This window comes from Scleropages formosus, chromosome 4, assembly GCF_900964775.1.
Source record: "Scleropages formosus chromosome 4, fSclFor1.1, whole genome shotgun sequence".
Taxonomy (NCBI): Eukaryota; Metazoa; Chordata; class Actinopteri; order Osteoglossiformes; family Osteoglossidae; genus Scleropages; species Scleropages formosus.
Window position 1 is genome coordinate 7404121 of NC_041809.1, and position 21102 is coordinate 7425222.

At 43.1% G+C, this 21102-nt stretch overlaps 1 protein-coding gene across 1 annotated transcript in view; it reads right to left on the reverse strand.

The window, feature by feature from the left end:
- The window catches only part of LOC108932684 (CUB and sushi domain-containing protein 1), a 389881-nt gene extending 369957 nt beyond the window's left edge, over positions 1 to 19924 (reverse strand). The window contains exon 1 of the mRNA XM_029251436.1: positions 19398 to 19924. Coding sequence (XP_029107269.1) covers positions 19398 to 19455 — 58 coding nt within the window. The 5' untranslated portion in view covers positions 19456 to 19924. The remainder of the gene's footprint in view (positions 1 to 19397) is intronic.
- Positions 19925 to 21102: the final 1178 nt, after the last annotated feature.

Sequence of the window (21102 nt, forward strand, 5' to 3'; positions counted from 1 at the left end):
TGCGCAGGGGCAAGACGCTGAAAGCGCTTCACAACTATGGCGAGGAAATGAGCACTAAACGGTCACAGGGGTAAATGCAAAAAACATTATGTGTGTTTTCAAGGTGAGTGGCATCATGCGGCAGACAGAACATTTGGGAACGACCTTCCAGGAAAAGCCAGGATTATGCTAAAGAGCCAGGGGCCCCGTCTGAAAAGAGCATATGTGTAAACTTAGAATAATGAATGTGTGCTTTTAAAAGCCAAAAGCAGGAACACACCTATTTGTGTGTGTGTGTGTCTGTGTGTGTGTGTGTGTGTGTGTGTGTGTGATGCCGTTTTTCGTTAACTTACAACATGCTGGATAATGAACAACGCTTTCGGTCTAGCCACGGACAGCCCTGAGAGATGGGGTTTAGGACGTGTTGGGCAAGCCGATATTCGCAACATTGAAAATCTGAATATTTTGTCAGAATTAAATAAGTTGGAACAAGGTCAAGGAGCACCTGATGAAAAACTCTCTTAGCCCTTCATCCCTGCAAACCACAAGCAACTGAGAGCAAACATCTTCACTCAGGCCCTCTTTTCACAGAAGATGAGAGCGAAGGAGGGAAAAGCTTCCGCTTGTGTGAAATGGGGCGAATTTAGCATCCTAATGATCTCTGCAGCACAGTGCATTTCCACTCGATATTAGCCAAAGACATCTTCATTTGAATGAGGACTTGGGTGAGAAGTGGTCAAAGGTTGATCTGACCTGCCGTCTCAATGGGCCTCTTGTCGACTCCATAAAGGGAACCCAAAAGACCAACTTCAGTTAAATTCACCAGTTAAATCAACAGCTAGTCAGCACTTTGTATCAGAGTCTTGACTTAAAACTTCTTCGTATTGTCACCTCATGTGCTGAATTTGTTCCCGAAAGCTCATACGTCACGGGAAAAAGTAGATTAAATGGATCAAAATAAAACATGCATAAATAATACACCTTTGGGTCAATGCCAATGTGTATCTAGGCTCAGAAGTGTTTTTTTTGTTATCTAATTTACATGGAAGCCATGGAGTCTGACTTCTTCACATAGTTTGAATCATTTGAATCATTGAGACTTTGCACATGTCTGGATTACTTTCAACGACATTGTGCAACTTCCTCAGATGTGAAATGACAATTGTTGCTTGTCACATGGCTGTTTTTGCTTATTATTATAAACCTGGGACAGGATCATGGTATTATTGTACCAAGTACAGGTAGAAGTGTAGTGGTCAGAGCTGCTGCCTTCAGACCCAAAGGTTATAGGTTTGAATCCCACCTCCAGTAGTAATACCCCTGAACAAGGTACTCACCTTGAAATTGCTCCAGTAAAATTACCCAGCTGTATAACATTGTAAGTCACTTTGCAGAAAAGTGTCAGTAAACGTATGATGAAGATCAAATCACATCTTAAGGGCCATTCATGCAGCAATCTTGGTAATTCCAAAGGGTTCACAACCTCTTTCTCAAAACTAGTTATATGTCATATTGGATTTGAGATAATTTTGGGCAAAGGTATGAAAATCATTTTTGAAATTAGCTTTATAAGCTATTAGCTGACTTTTAATATATATTTTGGATAAGGATTAAACTCACAAGGAGAGCCTTATCAAAAATAAGCGCAACTGACAACATTGTGCCCTTCCCTTTTAAACCCTTGGAACAGACCAGAATTATAAATTGTTTTCTTCTTGGCATTCAGCATTAGCTATTAACTTGAGAAACACTTTACCAGGAACCTCAGTATACATTAAATGCAGCAAAGAATTAACGACTACTGTTTTTCCATGGCTGTTAACTGGAGTTCCGTTTAACTACTGTCACAGCTTGACATTATTAGTATGGTGTATTTGCACCAAAACTTTGGACAGAGGCTTACAAAATGCCTGAGATTAAAAAAAAAAAAAAATAATTTAACAATGAATTTTAAAAAGGATTTTCTGCAGTTATCTGATTAATTAACGACTGGTTTTATTTATAAAATATTATTCTGGTATTATATATAAAAACCCTCATTAATTGTGCATTAATATATGAACCATGTACATAAACTGTTGAAAAGGAGCTATAAAGTCAAACCACACACCCTTCTGCTGACCTCGACTAGGTTCATTTATATTATTTTGGTGCATCGTTCTCGTGCCACAAGAGCGTCAATCTCAGGTCAGAGAGGGTTTATACATAACTGAGAGCTCGTACAGCAAAATAAACACTTTTACACAGTCTGAGTCCCTGCAAAATTACACAGTCTGAGTCCCCGCAAAAATTTCTTCTGTCACGCTCCAAATTCAAGCTGTTTATTTTGACCTGATGTGGGGAAAATCAGAATTGGTTCAATTCCACCATTGATGAGTCATCTATCAAACGACAGAGATGTCTCTTATTCGACAGTATGTTTATTAAAAAAAAAAAAAAAGACTGAGGCAGAAGCGTACCGATGCATTAAAAGCATTTGGATATAAGTGTCGGATGCATACACACAACAAATGGAGTTACCCAAGAGAGAACATAAAAACTGCCTATTCTCCAAGCAAGATGATTATATAATTTTTTTTTTTTTTTTTTTGAAAAACAGCACAGTGAAGCTTTTATAAGTAGAGTTACACTACTTCAGGTATCCAGAGATTTATTCCTCTGCACCACTGACCCACAGCTTGTATTTTTAATGTGGTTCATGAGGCTGAAAGTCCTGGAGAAATCTAACTTCACCCAGAAAAGCTGCCGGGTCCAGAGTCTGGGGGAACCTCACTCACTGGGGGAATACAAACTGGTTGCACTCTTTTCTGTCCCAACCTTGTGGTCATTTCCTTTTCTTCTTGGGAACCAAGTGAAACTTCTCAAACAGTGTTGTCAAAGAAAAAAGCAAGATTGAAAATGAAATCACTGGAATGGTGGAACTTTGTTTATTTTGGAATCGAGGATCAAGCCAAGTCATCATAAAGCTGCAGTAACTCTAGGAGGCAGAGGTTGTTCATATGGATTAATTGAGGGCAGCGAAAAGGCCAGGAATGCCGTAGAAAGACTCCAACTCGGTGGGTAATCGCCTCTGGTGCTCTATCAGAGTGAACTCACAAGGAGTTGCATCTCTTCATGTAACCACAGTTTTATATATATATATATATATATATACCAGAAATTGTTGTGGAACAGAACAAGCATGATGGTATCATGTGATGAAAAACCTGCATTGCTGACAGAAGGAAAAGAACAGAGGAGATGTCCTGAAGATGAACATCAGGCTTCACTAGAATCCAGATATATTAAAATAAATGCATGCAGAAATAAATGTACATATACAGAGTGGTACAGTGGCACAGTAGCTAGTGCTGGTGCCTCACTCCTGGGTTTGGATGTGGGTTCAAGCTCAGTTCACACAGTGTGGGGTTTGCATGTTCTGCTGTTGTTCATATGGGTTTCCTTGAGGTGCCCTGATCTCCTTCAACAGTCTAAAGATGCACATTTCAGGTTAATCGGTGATTCTAAATTGCCTTTATTGAATGTGTGTGATTGCCCTGTGATGGGCTGGCATCCACCCCAGGGTGTACTCCTGGGATAAACTCCAGACCACCAAAGGCCTGCAATATATATAGCGGTTATTTTATACGTATACATACTGTATGTCTCTCTGTCAATCCCGTGTATTTCATACATTAATTACTGAATACAGATTATACAGGTCTGCTCATACCACACATGCCACAAGAAAAGTGTGATACAATCTAAAAAAAAAAGCACCAATAAAAGTGTTTACCATGAAAAACAAGTGACACACCCCAGGACAGAAATTCCATTTCACATACACGGGTCTCATCTGCGCAGCAGCGATCAGAACTAGATCCCCTTTCAGTGCAGAAAACCACAGCTGCGCAACTCTTTGCTTCAGCAAAGGTCCAGGCATTTGCATCCTCTCCCTCCCCCAGCTAAAAAAGGCATTTGTTAAAGAGAAAATCCCTTTGCAGTCTTCTCCATTGTGCGATTCCTCTAGATAACAATGCATTCCAGCTCATTCGAGCACTGAGTTCTTTACAGCGACAGCTATTTTCAGCAAAGTTTAATTAAAGCTGCTTTCCAGGGCGATCCGGAGTGTACGTCGCATATATCGTCAGACTGAATCGCATCTCACATTTACAGGGCTCTAGACAAACACCTGATCATCGGAAATGAAATTAAGCTTACCTGCCAAACCACCCCATCTAGGCCTTATTTATATGATGTTAAATAGCCAACAATAAAGCACTCGGGTGTCTTGCAAGGACTGAGGACCGGTTTCAAAACATCCAAGTCCATTTTAATTCTGCTCCACATGAGCAACAAAGGAGCGAACAAATTAAATATTTGAAAAAAGAAGCTGTCCAGAGCAGGCCCTGCAGTAGGCAGAAGTGACGTTGATGTGCTGGTCCGCATTGATTCGCGAACAACGAAAGCGGAATCCCAGATCGAGATTTAAATCAAGATTCGGATCAAGTGCCGGAATAATGGGAAACCTTCTGGAAAGGGCTGGAGGCCATTGAGACTACTTGACTCGGGCTTTTCCCTGCCTGATGCTGACAAAACACACACACACACACATACATTAATTGCGTTAGCAAAACTAAGGAGAACACCTCAAAAACCTTTAGTCTCTGTTATCGCATTCCATTCTTAAAATAAGAATCTCAACCAAAAAAGTAAATAAATACAAACACAGCAGGACATCAAATATGTGTTTACCACAAATAAAAACGCATTAACCAGACCGTGTCAGTGGCCAGGAAATAAAACTCATGCGACCAGCAGCACGGCGCGAGCTCCGTTATCACTTTGCAGCAGCACAGACCTGAAAGAGGTCCGCTAATGCAAATTTAACAAAGTAAACTTGCGAGCCTCGGCGTCAATTGAAAACGGTATTCTGAAATTGTGTGAAATTGTCCACATTTAAAGCACACATTTCGAAAACCTATTTTCTTCCTTCTTCGACTTACTAGTATTAGCTCGAGTCCGCCGTTGGGAGCAGCTATTCCAGCTGTGTGCTAAAAAACTGCTTGACTGCATGACAGCTACTTGGATTCATAGACAGCTGGCAAGGGTTTGCGATATTTTGCCTTTCCATACAACCCAGCAGAGGGAGGAAAAAAAAAAGTTGCAGCAATGTATTTTGCTAAGGGATGTGTACCGGCTAACTGCTAAAAAGTTTACATCGGTGATATTACATCAGCTGGTCCACTCGATCCAGCTCTGAATAAGACCTAATAAAGATCTCTTTGTGTCCGATTAGTACACTGGTAATACATGATTGCAATCCATAATTGGTGTATAAATGTCCTAATTACTTTTGGATGCGGCGCGCATGAGGCCGCCGCGTTCCCAGCGTTTTTATGGCGATGCACGTTATTGCAACACCCATATAGTTAGCATCCTTTTTTCACTCGCTGGTTCTATTCCAGTCGTTGGGTCTCTTCCAGTCGATGCCCGTTGCACCGACTTTCTCCTATTGAGATGGAAACAAAGTCATCTCGCGCGGGGCGCGGAGCCGTCTCTCCCTTACGAGCCCCCCGAATAGCCGCGCTGAGCTTCAAGGTGTCGTGTTGTGCACGTCTCCATGTGAAGTATTTCACATTTCTTCTGTTGCGGAAGATAATATTGTTTGAAGTGGGGGCATACAGAGCTTCCCCTCCCCCTTTGTGCAAACACGGGCTCGACGGATGTTTTATCTGCACGGAAGCAGTTAACAGAACCATACACCCCTTCCTTATACAAAAGGCTGGTGTTCAGAATGACTGATACCCCCAGTTAGACAATTATTACACTGTGGCACCCTAAAGGACAATAGGGTACCGATTGCAATGGTACGGCTATGAGAGATGGTAATAACTTAAACCTTAATCAGCACCGCTCCTGACAGTCACGCTGAAAGCGTATTCCAAAAAACGCTTAGATCCCACACTCTGTTACTCACACACATACAGGCGTGCGTGCTCTCATTCATTTCTTTAATGTAACACTTGCCCTAAAAAAGAAGCCGTAAATGAACTGGAGTGAGACAATCTGGGAGATATATACTTCACAAAAAAATGCTCTCTGCTCATTTTACTTCCATTTCTCCCAATTGTCTAGTCAATTACGCACTTCGCAGGTGCCCCCCCCCCCCAAAGAACGACACCAACTCACGAGGGATGAGCATGGTCTCACATATCCACCAGGGCGTGTGCTGTGATCCACCGGTTCCTCTTCACTCTGCAGGTTGCAGATTTCCTTGGTTTCATTTGAGCGGTGGAGGGGAAAGGATCCCAGGCATCTCACCCACCCAAGGGAACACGGGTCAATTTCTGCTCCCTGCACATCCTTGCCACAGATGGCTAGCATGGCGCAGCGGGGATTCAAACTCAATTTACCAACGCACCATCGGGGAGGCCCAAAATATAATTAATTAATAGCAGACTGCATGGATTCTCTCAGTACACTTTTGCCAAGTGTACTCCATCATGAATATAAGTTTAAGTCTGCAGAAAAACACACAAGTGCCCTAAAGTGCCCTAATTTAAGACCAAGCAAGAATGAAAATTGCATCTATGAGATGTACATTTTGAGTTTATTTTTCATAAGGGTTTACCAGCTGTCAACGCTTTCCTTGCCCTTGCGTTTGGGGAAATGGAGGATTATGTGCTACAGATTCAATCAGGGCCTCCCACACCCACGCTCTTGCAGAATTCCATCATCCTGCAGTGACTTGCATTAAAGTGAGCAGGGAAACCCATAAGGAAGTGGGAAGTTTGACATTTTCCACGTACATCATCCAAGCTAAAGACCTCCGCTACTGCAGGTATGAACACGCAGCCCCATCGTCACCCACGCGATACAAAACTCTCCATCCGTAATACCCCGGAATGGATTTACCCCATTAGCAACGCGATACACCTGCCTCCATCTCCCACTTTCATGATGGCTTTTGCTCTTTGTCAAAGTGCAGCTATGCAGTTTGGTCTAATGTCCCTTTTAGTCTGACCTGCCACCCCACCCAAAAGGCCTGACCTGGAGATTCTTGGCACACGATCCATCTCTCTTGGACTGCTTCCTTACCGAAAACCATTAATCTGTGGTAATCTATAGTGATAGGTGTCCAATTAAATCTCAAAGAGGGCAGATTGGGACGTGATCTGGACGTATGTCGCCTGCAGGGGGTTCCGTGCAGGTGCACGGTCCAAGGCCGTGCAGGGGGACGTCTGTGGGCTCATTCTAGTTGTACATTAATAAAAACCCGCGGCGCACACCTGTGACACATGGAACATGTGCGTGGGCGGCAAACCTGCCGCAAGAACATTGTCCCTGAGCATTAAAAATCTTCTGCTCCAGTAACCTCTTCAGTGGCCCCGCATGTGCAACGAATGGCCACTTGTGCAGGAACATGCAGATCTCCCCAAAGGTAAAGGTTTGGACTGGTTGAAAAAGAACGCTTGCACATTGTAAACAAGTCCTCCGTCTCAAAGTGTTATCCAGTTTGAAATCCCTTTTGTAAAATGTTTATAGTTCGCCTAAGCTTTTAACGTGGAATATCATCATATCATGTAGCTGAATTTCATATGCAGCTGAAATATAAATCGTAATACCGTTGTACATAGATAGACTTAGCAAAAATAACTAAATCCGGGTGATTCTCAGTATGGCATGAATATTTTCTTCTGGTTTTGGGGCTACATAACATTAAACGTATTTAAAGTTGGGTAACGTTTTCCATGGTGTTACAAAGGGATAACATATTTATCGGAGAATTAGATTGGACTCTCAGTATGGGGATCCGCATCGTATTTCGCTGTACTGTGTTCATTTGCATGTCCTACCATTTTTATAGAACTTACAAGTAAAACTAAGACAAGTTCTGCCCTTTCACTGCATATGGGAGATGTTAACTGTAATAGACGAGCTGCTATACGGAAGTCTTCCAGGGAGGCATTTTTCTCCTCCTTGTCATAAAAAAGTGACTTTACAAATTCATATAAAGACAAAAAGAAGAAAAAAATGGACTGTGAATGATTAAACAAAAACAAGACTCAGGTAGTATTTTAGTTTTCCTTTTGCTGTTGCAATTTTAAATCACTGGCTCATCTTATGAAAGTATTTAAAAATTTTGAAATATGTAAATGATAAATGTTACTTTGACAAATTCTTCTTACTTTTGGGTTGCTGATAAATTAATAAAAATGGGTGTAGCTCAAAAGTTACGTAATACATTAATATGGATGAAAACAGAAAAGGTGGAACAGCGGATAACACTGGTGTTCCTTACAGCTCCTGGGTTGTGAGTTCGAATCCCAGAAGGATCATAGGATCAAGATCACTGCAGTTCAGTAGGAAGTCAAGTGAGTTTCTTCAGCAGAAAGGGTTGCATGCATGACCTGCTGAATTTGACACCTTCTAAAATGATCACTTACTGAAAAACACAATTCAGGGGGTGGAAGTATGCAGAAATTATTTATTTAGTCAGGAGAAGAAAAGGATACGTGCAAAATAATGCTGAAAATAAAAATGGGGAAAAAATATGACGTTCATGACCCATGTACAATAACCCATAAAGCTGCAAGTCAAGATATAGAATTAAATGCCAAAAACGCTGATCCATTTGCAAACTCTGTTACACAGCCAGATGTTTACCAAAGCAATTCAGGTTAAGTACCTTGCTGGAGGCTATAAAAATCAATCTTACCTTCTGGGATGTGAACCTTTTGGTAAGTCTTCTTCAACTGCTAAGCCCCACTCTAGCCCTCTTTAAAGTTTGTAATGAAACAGAACCTGAACTTTACCCCCAATTTCCCCGTAAATAATTCAGGCATTGCATTTCGGGTCATTATTTGAAAATGTCACAAAAAATTGAGGTTGTTGACAACATTTTTCGGCCATGAGCATTTATCATTATCCTGCCTATCGCTACCCAATCGCGTCATATCAAACGGCAGCCGATCTTTCGACCCTATTTCACTCTAGCAATTCGTAATAAACTAGCTAGTGCTTTATTTTTTTACGGGATGGCAATTTACATACAGCTGTGAATTTAATTAAGAAATTGCCAGTGTTAAGCCATCAATTCTACACTGACAGCTCATTAGAATGTGGTGGACAGAGTCTTTAGCTTGGAGTCATGGGTACTCCATCCTGAGCATAGTACTTGAACCTGTAGACCTTGGACTCACTGAAAAGTCCTTCATGGCCTCCATTCCCACATTAGGATATGACACCAGCAAATGACGCTGTAGGGCACAGACATCTGAGAGTCCTTCCAAGAAGATAATTTACACCACCTATCACACAGTTTTTTCAGTTTATGTCAAGTACAATAGGTGTTACCTTATGATCTAAATATCTCCAGTTCAAATTGGTGCTCCTGCTATGGTGTATCATTTATAGTTAGAACACCTTGTAGAGTGAAAGGGTTAATCAGTCAACGCTAGTTTCAAGGGGGGGTCACAGCAAGCCAGTACCTACCCAGCAACACAGGGCCCAGGGGACACACTCAGGACAGGGAGCCAGTCCATCACGAGGCACCCCAAGCAGGGCTCGAACCCCAGGCCGCCCCAACACAGTGGGGATCAGCTGAACCCACCGCACCTCCACACCCCCAGGGTTAATCACTCTAAGTTAAAATTAATAGTCATAAATAACGTCAAGCATTACAATGGCTTACAAGCTACTTGTGCAATGCAGAATAAAGTAATTTTTTTCTTGATATGTAATACTTCTTTATCGCTGATTAATGCACATACCATAGGATTACATGCATTTCAAAACTGGCAGGTCAGCGCCTTATTGAAGTTCAAATAAGCAACCTTGGTGCCAAGCCACCGTGATTTTGCTAACAAGGAGACACCTAGAGTAAGAAAAATGGCAAACATTTTGAATTCATCTTTTGGGGGAGGTAACCCAACAATTGGGAGCAATGAATCACCCTCCGTCTGCTCAGTTGGGTACTGTAAATAAATAACAAATCCACCATAAGATTGATTATTCACCCAGCCAAGAAATAATGTGCAGACTCGATAATGTATTCCCAGCACTGGGATGTAGGACTGAGTGATTTAGCCAGTTTAGATGTCTGTATGGATTAGTCCACAGGAAATATTCCGCGGATGTCAACAGTAAATTGCACTTGTCATATGCAGACACTCCAATGTGTCTGCCTGATCTAATAGGTCCAATTGACACCAACAAAAATTGACCTGGCCATGTGTGGTTCAGGCATGTTTGGAGAGGATTACTCAGCATGAACCGGCACATTACAGTGCTGCAATGGGCCTGTTTTTCTGCGGTGTTCCTGAGGATCAAAAAAAAAAAAATTAAAATATGCAAGATGTGTCAAATAAAACATGTGCTCCAAAAACAGTACTCCATGCTGACAGAGTTGCCACACTAATTTCATAATTTGATTGACAGCATACTTAATGTTCTTCATCTGCAGGATCCTTTAAAATAACATCACAGTTTGCATCCTATCAGAATTTCAAGGGATGATCTTAAGAAGGCGAAAAAAGGCTGATGCTTGGACAGAAATCATATAGTAAATACCCGTAGAAATCTAACGGGAGCCGATTCCTACAGGCAAAAAGAACACGGGCATCAAAAGAAGAATACCCACCTGTCTATCCTTGACGTTTCAGCTTTCGAGAGCTGAGATTCAGTTGGTTATCTGCTAATCACCCTCAGGAATACCTTCTTGTGGCTATATCTATGGTATCAAGATCAGCTTACACTTTGTGAATTTTTACATCGAAATAAATAGTAAATTCATTGACTGACGTCATAGGTGAAGTAGCTGTATCTTAGGAACATGCGTGTTTGCTTTTGTGTCGATGAATTCGGTTCCACCAGTCGCTGCAGAACATGATTTAAAATGAATGCTGTATGTAAGGAAGGTTGATCTGACATCAGACTTTTCAAATATTATATTGGGAAATGAACGGATTCCAGATGCATACAGTTGTGCATATTCCTAAACATGTCCCTTTGCCAACCTCGCCACCTTTGGCCAACATTTCTGGAGAATCTGTTACTATGGAAACCCCTTTACAGAATGAAAATGCTAGCATGGTTCATTTCTTAAGGTTTATGATTCTATTCTTGTCTCAAACGAAAGAGAAATGTGTGTTGGGGTGGGTGGGTGACAAAAATCCTTACTTCTAATGAATTCCAAGGTCAGCAAGCTGTGACTCAAAAGAATCCCTTTCTCACCATAAAAGAAAGTTTACTTCGAATTAGCACTCGGAGCTCACGCAGGTACAAATGGCCTTTGACACGGAGGACTTTCACAACACCTTGGCTCATGCCCTTGGAGGACGCCTTGTTACCACATGCTTATAAGACATCTGTGTAATAACCGAGTGCATTATACTGTGGATTTGTTAGGATTTTCCACAAACCCTCATGTTTGGCAGGGGCTGTCAAAGCCAAGTCAGTGGTGTTGGTGGTGATGATTTATCTCACACGTGGTATCTTAACATTAACTAATTCAGCACAAAGGCTACATACTTCATGGTGTAGTTTGAAAAAACCCACAACATGTAGTTTTAGTTTTATTACTGTGTAGCCAATAATAATGTTTTAAATAAGAGCATAAAAATTACTTTTGATGGTGATTATTGAAGTCTTTTATCTCAGCTGACTAAAAGCACAGCGATTCATAAGTTCTCACCACAACATTTACAGGATTGCTTCAGGTGGAACTTCTTGCAAGGTCAAAATGACATTGTTGTGTTTGCGATGTCAACTTCTAACCTTTAGGTCACATGTTCAGTCAGCCATCCGACCGACAACGTACTTTCCGTTTTGAACTCGGGCTATTTATTCCAGTGTCCGCAGCCACAGGGTTTAAATGTCACTAAAACCCCACATACAGGTGGGGCTCAGTGTAATCAGTAGATAAGAATCCCCTTTCCATGATCCTTACACCACCTGCTCATCTCAGACCGTATAGGTCTCATACATCTCCAGAAGCATGTAACCCCCCTGACGCGTCTACTTTACCTTACTTCTCAAGTCCCCCTCAGAATACGTCTTGAAACCCTTTGGCCGCACACACCAGATGTGGTGCCTGGTAAGTGGTCTGCCTTGTCAACTTTCCATTTGTCAATTTTTCCATTTGCCACCAAGTGAGACCTTTGGAGCTCATCAAAAATACATGGTTCAGCCATATGCTTCTCTGCATTCACAGGCAGCTACCCTGAAAATACTCAGCATGGTAATTGCACTTTTATGGCCACACTTCATTGAGAAATGTTTGGATTTGGAGAAGAAAAGCTATGAAATAAAGTATTTTTATAACGTAAGCACAACAGACGCAGTGATTGAACAAAAGCAGGTTGCAGGTCTGCTATGACTGTTGTCGTGAAGAGTAAATAGTTCATTCGAAGAAGTGATATGGCTAACTGCAGTTCCGTCATGTGGTGTCCGAAGTAGCTGAAGCGCTACAATTCATCTTCAGTGTAACACTTGAAGGTGTAAATAATGTAAAACTGTTTGGCTTGATGGTGAAATCTGACCCCAATAAAACAGTTTGGTAGAAGTTTAAAGCACAATGCAGGGCCTCTCTGCTGACACGAAGTTTATCATTTTTTGATCGGGGTGAATCAGTTTTAATTTCATTAGTACTGCTGGATTATATTTCAAATTAATAACTTCAAAAAAAAATTATTTCATGCCATGTCAAAAGCTGTGACTGAGTCATCCAGTGACACATTCGCTGCATAATTCTGACCAGATAAGGGGGTGGTTTTCCAGGGACAATATCCTCTTTGCTCATACTAAAAGCTATTTAATTTAAATCACAATATGAATAGCGTTATTGTCCAATGGCGGATACACATCCACACATGTAGACTCACTGGGGTATTACAGTATTATATTTAGGACAAATTTGCTATAAATAAATGTTTCCCTCATTTTGAAAATACTAGAGACGAGTGGGTCTGGGGTGTTTTTTTTTATTATTATTTTTTTTTAAATAAATATACTTCTTTCCCCCCAAACTTTGGGGAGGAAAGTTGTAATTGTCCACTAAATCCATCTTCAAAAGGTAAATGTCAAATACCTTGCTTTCCGCAGCTTACTGCTGACTATTTTTAGCCATCTTCTGCCCTTTGGGGGATTTTTATTAGGTTGTTGGCATTTTCTTGAGGCATTATGGAAGACTTCCTACAAGCTTTTCTTTGCGAGAACCACAGCCTTCAATCTCATACTACCAATTACTGCAGACGCATGGCGCACGCAGCCTGAGAAACAGGGATTGGGCCGTGAGGCCCGCGTCTTGCCTCGGCTCCGGGATTAAGGGGAGCGTCGGCAGCGCCGCTCTTCTCCGTCTCATGCGGCAGTTAAAGCCAATCCCGAACCTGTCAGCGCGCGGCGGTTCGGCAGCAGAGGGAACGTGGGCCTTATGTAAAGCGAGCGCCCCACCACTGAGTCAGCGCAGCCAGCCCCTGTCGACAAAAAAAAAAAAAAAAAAAAGCGAAATGTCCCAAATTAAAATGCCTCTGCAATGCCTTCAGAGATAATTACACATGCTTATTCCCTCGCAGGGCCTAGAAATGGCTTGACAACTATTTGTGAAGTCTGTCATGTATCAAATAGTGCTGGAATGAATCCAAAATTACAGAAGAGAATAGGACTGTATTCCTCTGCCTTTTTGTAAACAGCCATTGACTTAACTGTCTGCACACTGTAAGCAACACATGTAATTAATATTACATGGAATAACAAACGCCATGTAATGAGAGCAATGCGGCCAAGAGAGATTCTCTCTCTCTCTCTCTCTCTCTCTCTCTCTCTCTCTCTCTCCCCCAACTTGGGTTTCATTGATACCAATAAGTACTTAATAAGGACCAGGACGTAGTACATGCTAACAGACCGTACTTACGCTCGGAAAGCTGCTTTCCTGATGTCACCGAACGCTGAAACATATTAATGTAATTCTAATTATAACCAATGCGCTTGCCTAATTAAAAGATTGCATCACTCATTGCCATCTGACTAAACATGTTACTTCTCAAACCGAAGGCCCAGAAATGTAGTGCAGGATCGGCGGCGGTTCTTTATTGAACGGATGTCGGTTTCCCAGCGAAACATTTAAGTCATTTAACATTCATTCATTTAGCTGACGTTTTTCTCCAGATCAATGGAGCAATGTTAGGTTGCTGTACTAAGCCATTTATGATTATTTCCCCATCTATACATCAGGGCCACTTTTACTGTGTCAGGTCAGGGTAATCAGGAGCAGGTATTCAAATCCGACGCTTTCGCTTTCAAGGCAATGGCACTTACCACCACGGTGCACGTGTACCGTTTTGCGGCATCCATCAACCTATGTGTATTTTTCTTTTAAAAGAAACTAATCAATAATGCTACGGTTAGCAGCCGCACGGTTCCAGACAGACTCCCCGACTATAATTTACATGGCAGCGGTAAAGTAGGCAACGCGGAGCGGAAGAACATAACGGTTTCATCGTCGTGGCTGGGATTGCATAACTGGGGGGGACTTTTAAAAATCTGTATAATGTTTCAGCCTTGTCTGAGCCATCTTCTCTGGCCTACACTGCATGCTCAGCGATTAAAACCCCAAAGGAATAATAGCGCACTCAGCAAGCCCGGGAACGTCAATGCTTCAGCCGGCTGCTCCGATTCACCCGGTGCGGCACATGAAAATGAGAAGCCGCCACCATCGACTCATCGCTCACCTTCTCACACCACCACCCCCCCCACCCACCCCGCGAACTGTTTCCCTCCCCGCTGCTGCTGTCCGCCTCTTATGCGCCTTGTACAGAGAACCACAAATCACTCATGCAGTTTGCCGTCTTTGCCATCTGTTCAAAGGCCTCCTCTGCAATGGCCGCTGAGTACAACAAAATCTATAGTGCCCACGGACCCCTTCCGGAGATGAACAGCGCCCATGGGGTGACATTAAGGATGGAATTATTTACAGAGGCGCCCGCTGTCCATTTAAAGGGGCATTAAAAATGAATGAAATATTGCCAGATTATGAATACGGCGATGCTCTTTCATGCACCGGTGCGTGAGACGAATGAAGAAGAGGAAGGTCTTATTTGCACGAACGTACAGCGGAGACGCATAAATCACACTCCCTCATTTACTCCTTGTCCCTCAATAGTGGCAGATATGGTAATTGTTTATTCACCCCTCCCCATCGCCAGGTCCCTTTCTAGAGGATCCGAGAACTCGCACACTTTACTCACCTTGTTACCAATGACAGGACGACACCGGAGCGAGCCCCCCCGGCTTCCCGAAGGCCCCCGAGAGATTCTGTGACACTCTCGCAAAGGGACACAAGTGCCACCAAACCGCACTGACAGCGTGACAATCCCGCCTGCATGTATTCGTTTCCAGAAACATACCGCTGTGCTCAAGGTTCTTTTTTTTTTTTTCCCCTGCCCTTCTTGAAAAGTGTAAAGAACGCTACCTTTTTACAAGCCAGAGAAATCCAATAGATTTTAAAAATGGGTAGGAAACTGTCAACTAAGGGCAAAGAATCCATATATCACCTACACACTTTACCAACACAGAGCCTGTTTATGGGGCATATTTTCTGAATTACATGCCACGCAACCCTCTGTTCCATTCTGCCCCCTGATCTGCACAACCTTGTAATCATATTAATATATGAATAGGCCAGATGATTTCTGCTGACTGCGTCTGCTTTGAAGTGCAAATCGTTCAATCAGTTCTATACGTGCATGAGGCTATACAGTCCTATTCCAGCACAAATTAGAAAGAAAATAAAATATATGTAACACTGCAAACTTTCAAATACTAGAAAAGCATTTGCACATTTAACACTTACGGTCTTTGTCTTGCTTTGGTTCTAACTGCATTCTGCCGAACAAAACGGTTATTATTTATCCGCTTGTCGACTATTTACTTTGCGAAAAATCCAGAATTATAACCCATTATCGCCATGACAAAGTGCCTTAGTTTCGAACAAACTGATTTCAGCCTATATAAAGTGCTCTACTAATAAGAACCATCAGGTTATAAAAATAAAATTGGCAAAATATGTGTGCGGTTAGCACACTGGTAAATTATGTATTTACTGTTAAAGACCAAACTGAATAATACGCACTGTAATGAAGTACCATTTTGATCTCTTATGAAGTTAATCCAGACATTTCTCGTCAATATAACTAACCTATTTGCCTACTTAAACAAGGAATGGCCCATTTGTAATAAATAGCGCCTTCCTGTGGTTGCCCTCAATCCTTCTTTCCTAAATGTCACAAGTGCTGTAAGTTGTGAATGTCTGGCTGGAAGTCCACCGGCTGTGCAGTGTCTTAACTCAGGATCATCTCTCTGACAGCAAAGTCCCAAAGAAAAATAGTGTGTCATACTCTTAGACAATCATATGGCTAAGTTACAACCCTTGAACCATAAACACAAGTTCATGTTCAAGTACAGTACATTTAGAAATATGAGTGCCAAGGGCTCCCCCTTCTCTTTAAGCCTGACGTGAATTCAACTGAACCAGCTGAACCTCGGAGTCTGATTTTAAATACATCAGATCCGAGCGTGTAAAACCAAGTGCCAAGATTCCAAAAACGTTAACGTTACATTTTTAAAACCAGCCTGTTTCCCAAGCTTATTCGACATTTATTACTGAAAACAGCCGTATGGATTAAAAAGTGATGCTTTTCCGTTATGTCATTTTTTCAGCTCAGACCCCTTCCTGATCTGATAAAGCTGAGTCCATACCTGATACAGGAGCTACGGCCACAAAATGTCGTTTAAGACAGCAAAACATTATGTTCTAATATAATTAATAAAAGGGTCATTAAATGAAATTAAAGGTTTCCCCACAAAAATGGCCTAGCAGGCAATCCCAAGTGGGAAAACTGGCCTGAGCACAACAAGTTAATCCCCTGGGGTCTAGCATGTGTGTACTGTATGTGTGCCACGCATCGTCATGTAGTAAGCAGGTGGCATTGTGGGTAAGGCTGTCACCTTGCACTCGGAAGGTCCCCAGTACAAATTCCACTCCTGCTGCAGTGCCACTGACCAGGATTCTTACCCTGAACTGATGCAGTAGTACCAGTAAAAATAGTTAAATCCACGTTAAGTTGCTGATGTAACACTGTAAGTCAACTTTGGGAAATGGTGTAATTTAAATAACTTTTAATAATGGTTTGACTTTGGAGATGGAGGGTGTGGTGACATACTCCAGGACAAACATTAAGTAATTAGACCCTTTTCCCCCCTCCTCCAAACCTTGCTTGCCACACGAAACCCCCCAAAACTACCCTTTGAGCAATGAATGGCAGCAGTCATTGTCATTAACTCTGATGGCACGACTGTGACAAAACTAATGACTCTCTCACAAGCGGGAGGAAGCGGTGAAAAAAGCCTTCAGCAGAACTAATTCCAGTGGAAAGCGTGTCCTTTTAAATAGGCACAATAATGGGACGCTGACAGTGGCAACTCGGCAAGGGTGCACATATAGAGGAACTCCACATCCCACGGCAGCGAACTGAGATAACGGGCAAACAGATTTTAAAAAATAAAACAAAAAACAAAGTGATTAAAGTGAAGGGGAAAGGTGATGCGAAGGAGCATCCGCCCTAAATGCAACGGCACGATTCGCCTGAGCAGTCATTTCATACTGACATTAGAGGGTTTGGATAGAAATCCAAAGTGTAGGGAGGCAACAGCTGCTTCCACGTGGTGGAGAACCTCATGCTTTTTTTATTATTAATGAGACGCCATTTAAATCTAGTTGTTCAGGGCAAGACAGGTATTCGCTGTGATCCAAATCTGTGTGCAGATGAAGAGACTGGGAATAAAAGGCATGAGGGATGTGGGGATGTCTGGATGGTCCTGGAGGAGCGACAAGAGCAGGAGCTCACTTGGAGGTGATGGACTGGGCAGTGGAGGCAGGTGGACTCGAGCGCTGTAAGCCTTTCCATGTGCCAGCGAATACACTTATGAATTCATGACTTTAATGGGACGACGTGGCACCACGAGAGTGGAGTTCGGATACACATCCACACATCGTCTCCAACCTGCCTATTTTTTTTTTCTATTTTATTTTATTACAGCTGCTTGGGAGATCATAAAATGATCCATTTGGGTTTAAAATATGCTTAATTCACCTCCCTTATTAATCTTTCAATAAACAAGTTTTACACAGTCTCAGACTCAGAGAGTGTATAGTTTCGGCATAAAGTGAATAACAGAGGTTTGGGATATTCAAAAGACATGGATTTAAAGACATGGACTCACTTATGGCAACTAATTCCAAAAAGCTGGCAGCTGTCGCTACACAGATAGATGGTCTTATTCGCCCTGTATGGGTATTTATATTTCATATTACATACCACATGCATTCTACAAGTGTCGTGTGTCGGAATCGCGCGAACGGTCCCCGCTATTCAGTCCGTTCCCCTTCAAATGAAAATTTTGTTTTATATATTTCAACACTATTTCCCAATTAAAAAGAAGGCCCGCGGTGAAGTATCTTTACACTGCCATTGGTTTTAATTACCACGTTTAGAGCGACGGCACCGGGAGAGACACATCAACCCACCCCCCTGGTGTAGGCTTTACCCTGGTAAAACACGAGGGAAATGGGGTGGCTGACGATCGAGTCCACCTGCCTCCCCTACTTGCCAAACAAACACGCAGCCCAAAAGTTTTCCTCGAGAACAAGACGTCACGGGACCCGCGGAACAGACAAATAAACCAGGTGACCTTGCGATCGAATCCCAGTCGGGGGGAAAAAAGAGAAGAAAAAAAACTGTCCGAAAAAGCCCGAATTAAGCGAACGCATCACTGCCTTGTTGGGTATTTTTGGACGGGGTGGGGGTGCGAGTGGTGGTGGCGGGGGGGGGGGGATGGACCGATGGTTTCTCTCTGCATAGGAAAAGCCGAACCCAAATACAGTAAGGAGAACCTGCACGTTCTGCAGAGCGCATCGCTCCTCATGTGTCCCCCACCGTCCATATGTCTCCCCGTCTCCCAGGAAGGGCACATGTCCCCATGACTCAATGACACCACGGCGTATGTGTTCATGATTTCCCGCGCGTCTCCATCACCCCTCGCAAATGTCACTAAACGACGTCCGTCCGAGGCACGGAAAATTGCGAAGAGAACTTGATCTGACGGCACGGAATGTCACCGGTGACCCAGGAGCAGAAGCGCAAGCGGGGACCGCGATGACCATCAGATGTCGTCCCCGATACACTAAGTTTGTGTAGAAACGGGTTAAAAAGGGGGAATAAAGACACGCGAAACAAAAGATCAAAGTACGCGGATTGCCCCCCCCCCCCCCTCCACCCGCAGTCCGTGGGCACGAGAGCCGCGATCCAGAGCAGTCGCAGCCCCAGGAATCCAAAGGGCCTCGAAGAGTGATTCAAAATAACGGCTTTTTCCCAACTTACCGTCAGCTGCGCTTATCAGACATACGACAATAAGCAGGACGTGTTTAAATTTCCCCATCGCAGTCAGGAAGGCTGATATTCCACGCAGCCCACGGGGTGTCTTGGGGTTTTTTCTTTTTTTTTTTTTTTTTTTTTTTTTTTTTTTCTTTTTTTTGTTTTTTTCTTCTCAAAATTGTCAGCGATCAGAAAAATGCATAGAGATCCAGCTTTGGCCAAAAGACGGGACGCCCGCGGTGCCGCGATTCGCCTGGATTTGCGCTCATAGCATCGAGGAAGAGGCTCACTGCGGAGAGCAGACGCGGGGAGAGGCTCTGGAGCTCGAACCCCCGGAACACAGGCTTCCTCGATCCAGAGAGGAGCGGCACAAATGTGTCGGAGGGGAGCGGGAGAGAGGGGAGAAAAGAGACGGTCCGTGAGCAGCGAGCGGAGCCGGACTCAACCATCACATTGGAAAGAGGGGAAACGCAGAGAGGGACGGGAGCATGGGGCTCCGCAACTTCAGCACCGACGTGAACTCCCCGAGCGCGCGCGCACGCACACACACACACACACACACACACACACGCGCGCGCGCGCACACACAAACACGCACACACATGCACGCGCGCGCGCGCACGCACGCACACTCGCAGGTGTAACACACGCAAACGCGCGACAGTGACAGGGATGATGCCAATCAATCAGCCGTTTTTTGCGCGCTCCTGCTGCTCTTCGGAAGCGGTTCGTTTGCGCAAAGCCTCTAAATGGAGAAATCGGTTGTTTCGCCACGAATCACAACAGTTTTAGATAAATATAGAAAGTTTCTTTCTATTATTAACGCTATTGTTGTTATTATTGTTATTATTCATCGACGAAGCCCATGTTGTCACTTGGTCTCTTCATAAAGTCCATAATTTGGATTCTGTTCTTTTTATTTGTTTCGCTGCTCAGCCTCTGAATATTTTTTACTGTTTTCCACTCATAACAGCTGTATGTGGAGCGATGTGAGGTGTCTTTGGTCAACTTGGGGACGGGTTATGCAATCAAAGTGCGTTTTTTTCTTTTTTTTTTTTTTAGAAATCTGACAGCAGAGGCACTAATCAGTTTCACATTTTGCAGATGGACGCGCAGATGTGAAAAATGCAGCGATAGATGGTGATTCAGCCAACAAGGGCAATGCCATGGGTTCGACTGCGACCCGCTGAATCGCGTCGGTGCCCCTGGGTGCGGGCGAAAAAAACTGCTGAGGCATTACGATGAATTTATAAGCCAAAAATAAGTGCGCATTTTCAGCTCGCAAAAAAAAAATAAATAAATAAAAAGTTATTTCCAAAGTGACATATGATATTTTAAAAAAAGTCTAGATTTGCTAGATCTGGTTAGCGGAGCTCTTATTGAGACATTAACAGAAATCAGCTTTTTAATACCTAAGGGTTTTTCGGGGGGGGGGGGGAGCTGTCCAGCGTTCTGAAGCGCAGCGCGTCAGGTGCGACTGAGCGCGCAAACGGGTTATGACGCTACACTGCTGCCATCTAGCGGCCAGTTTCCTTGTACGATCCGGTCTTGCACTGAAACCTCCTCGAAATCTTCCATCGATATATTTGCATCTTTACTTTAAGCTCATTTTAAAACTAGTGAACACTCTCTCCAGCGGAGATTCCAGCTGGAACCCCTTCCCTCCAAAAAGTGTAAAAGCAGGTCTGATGAAAAGCATTTTTCTGGACCT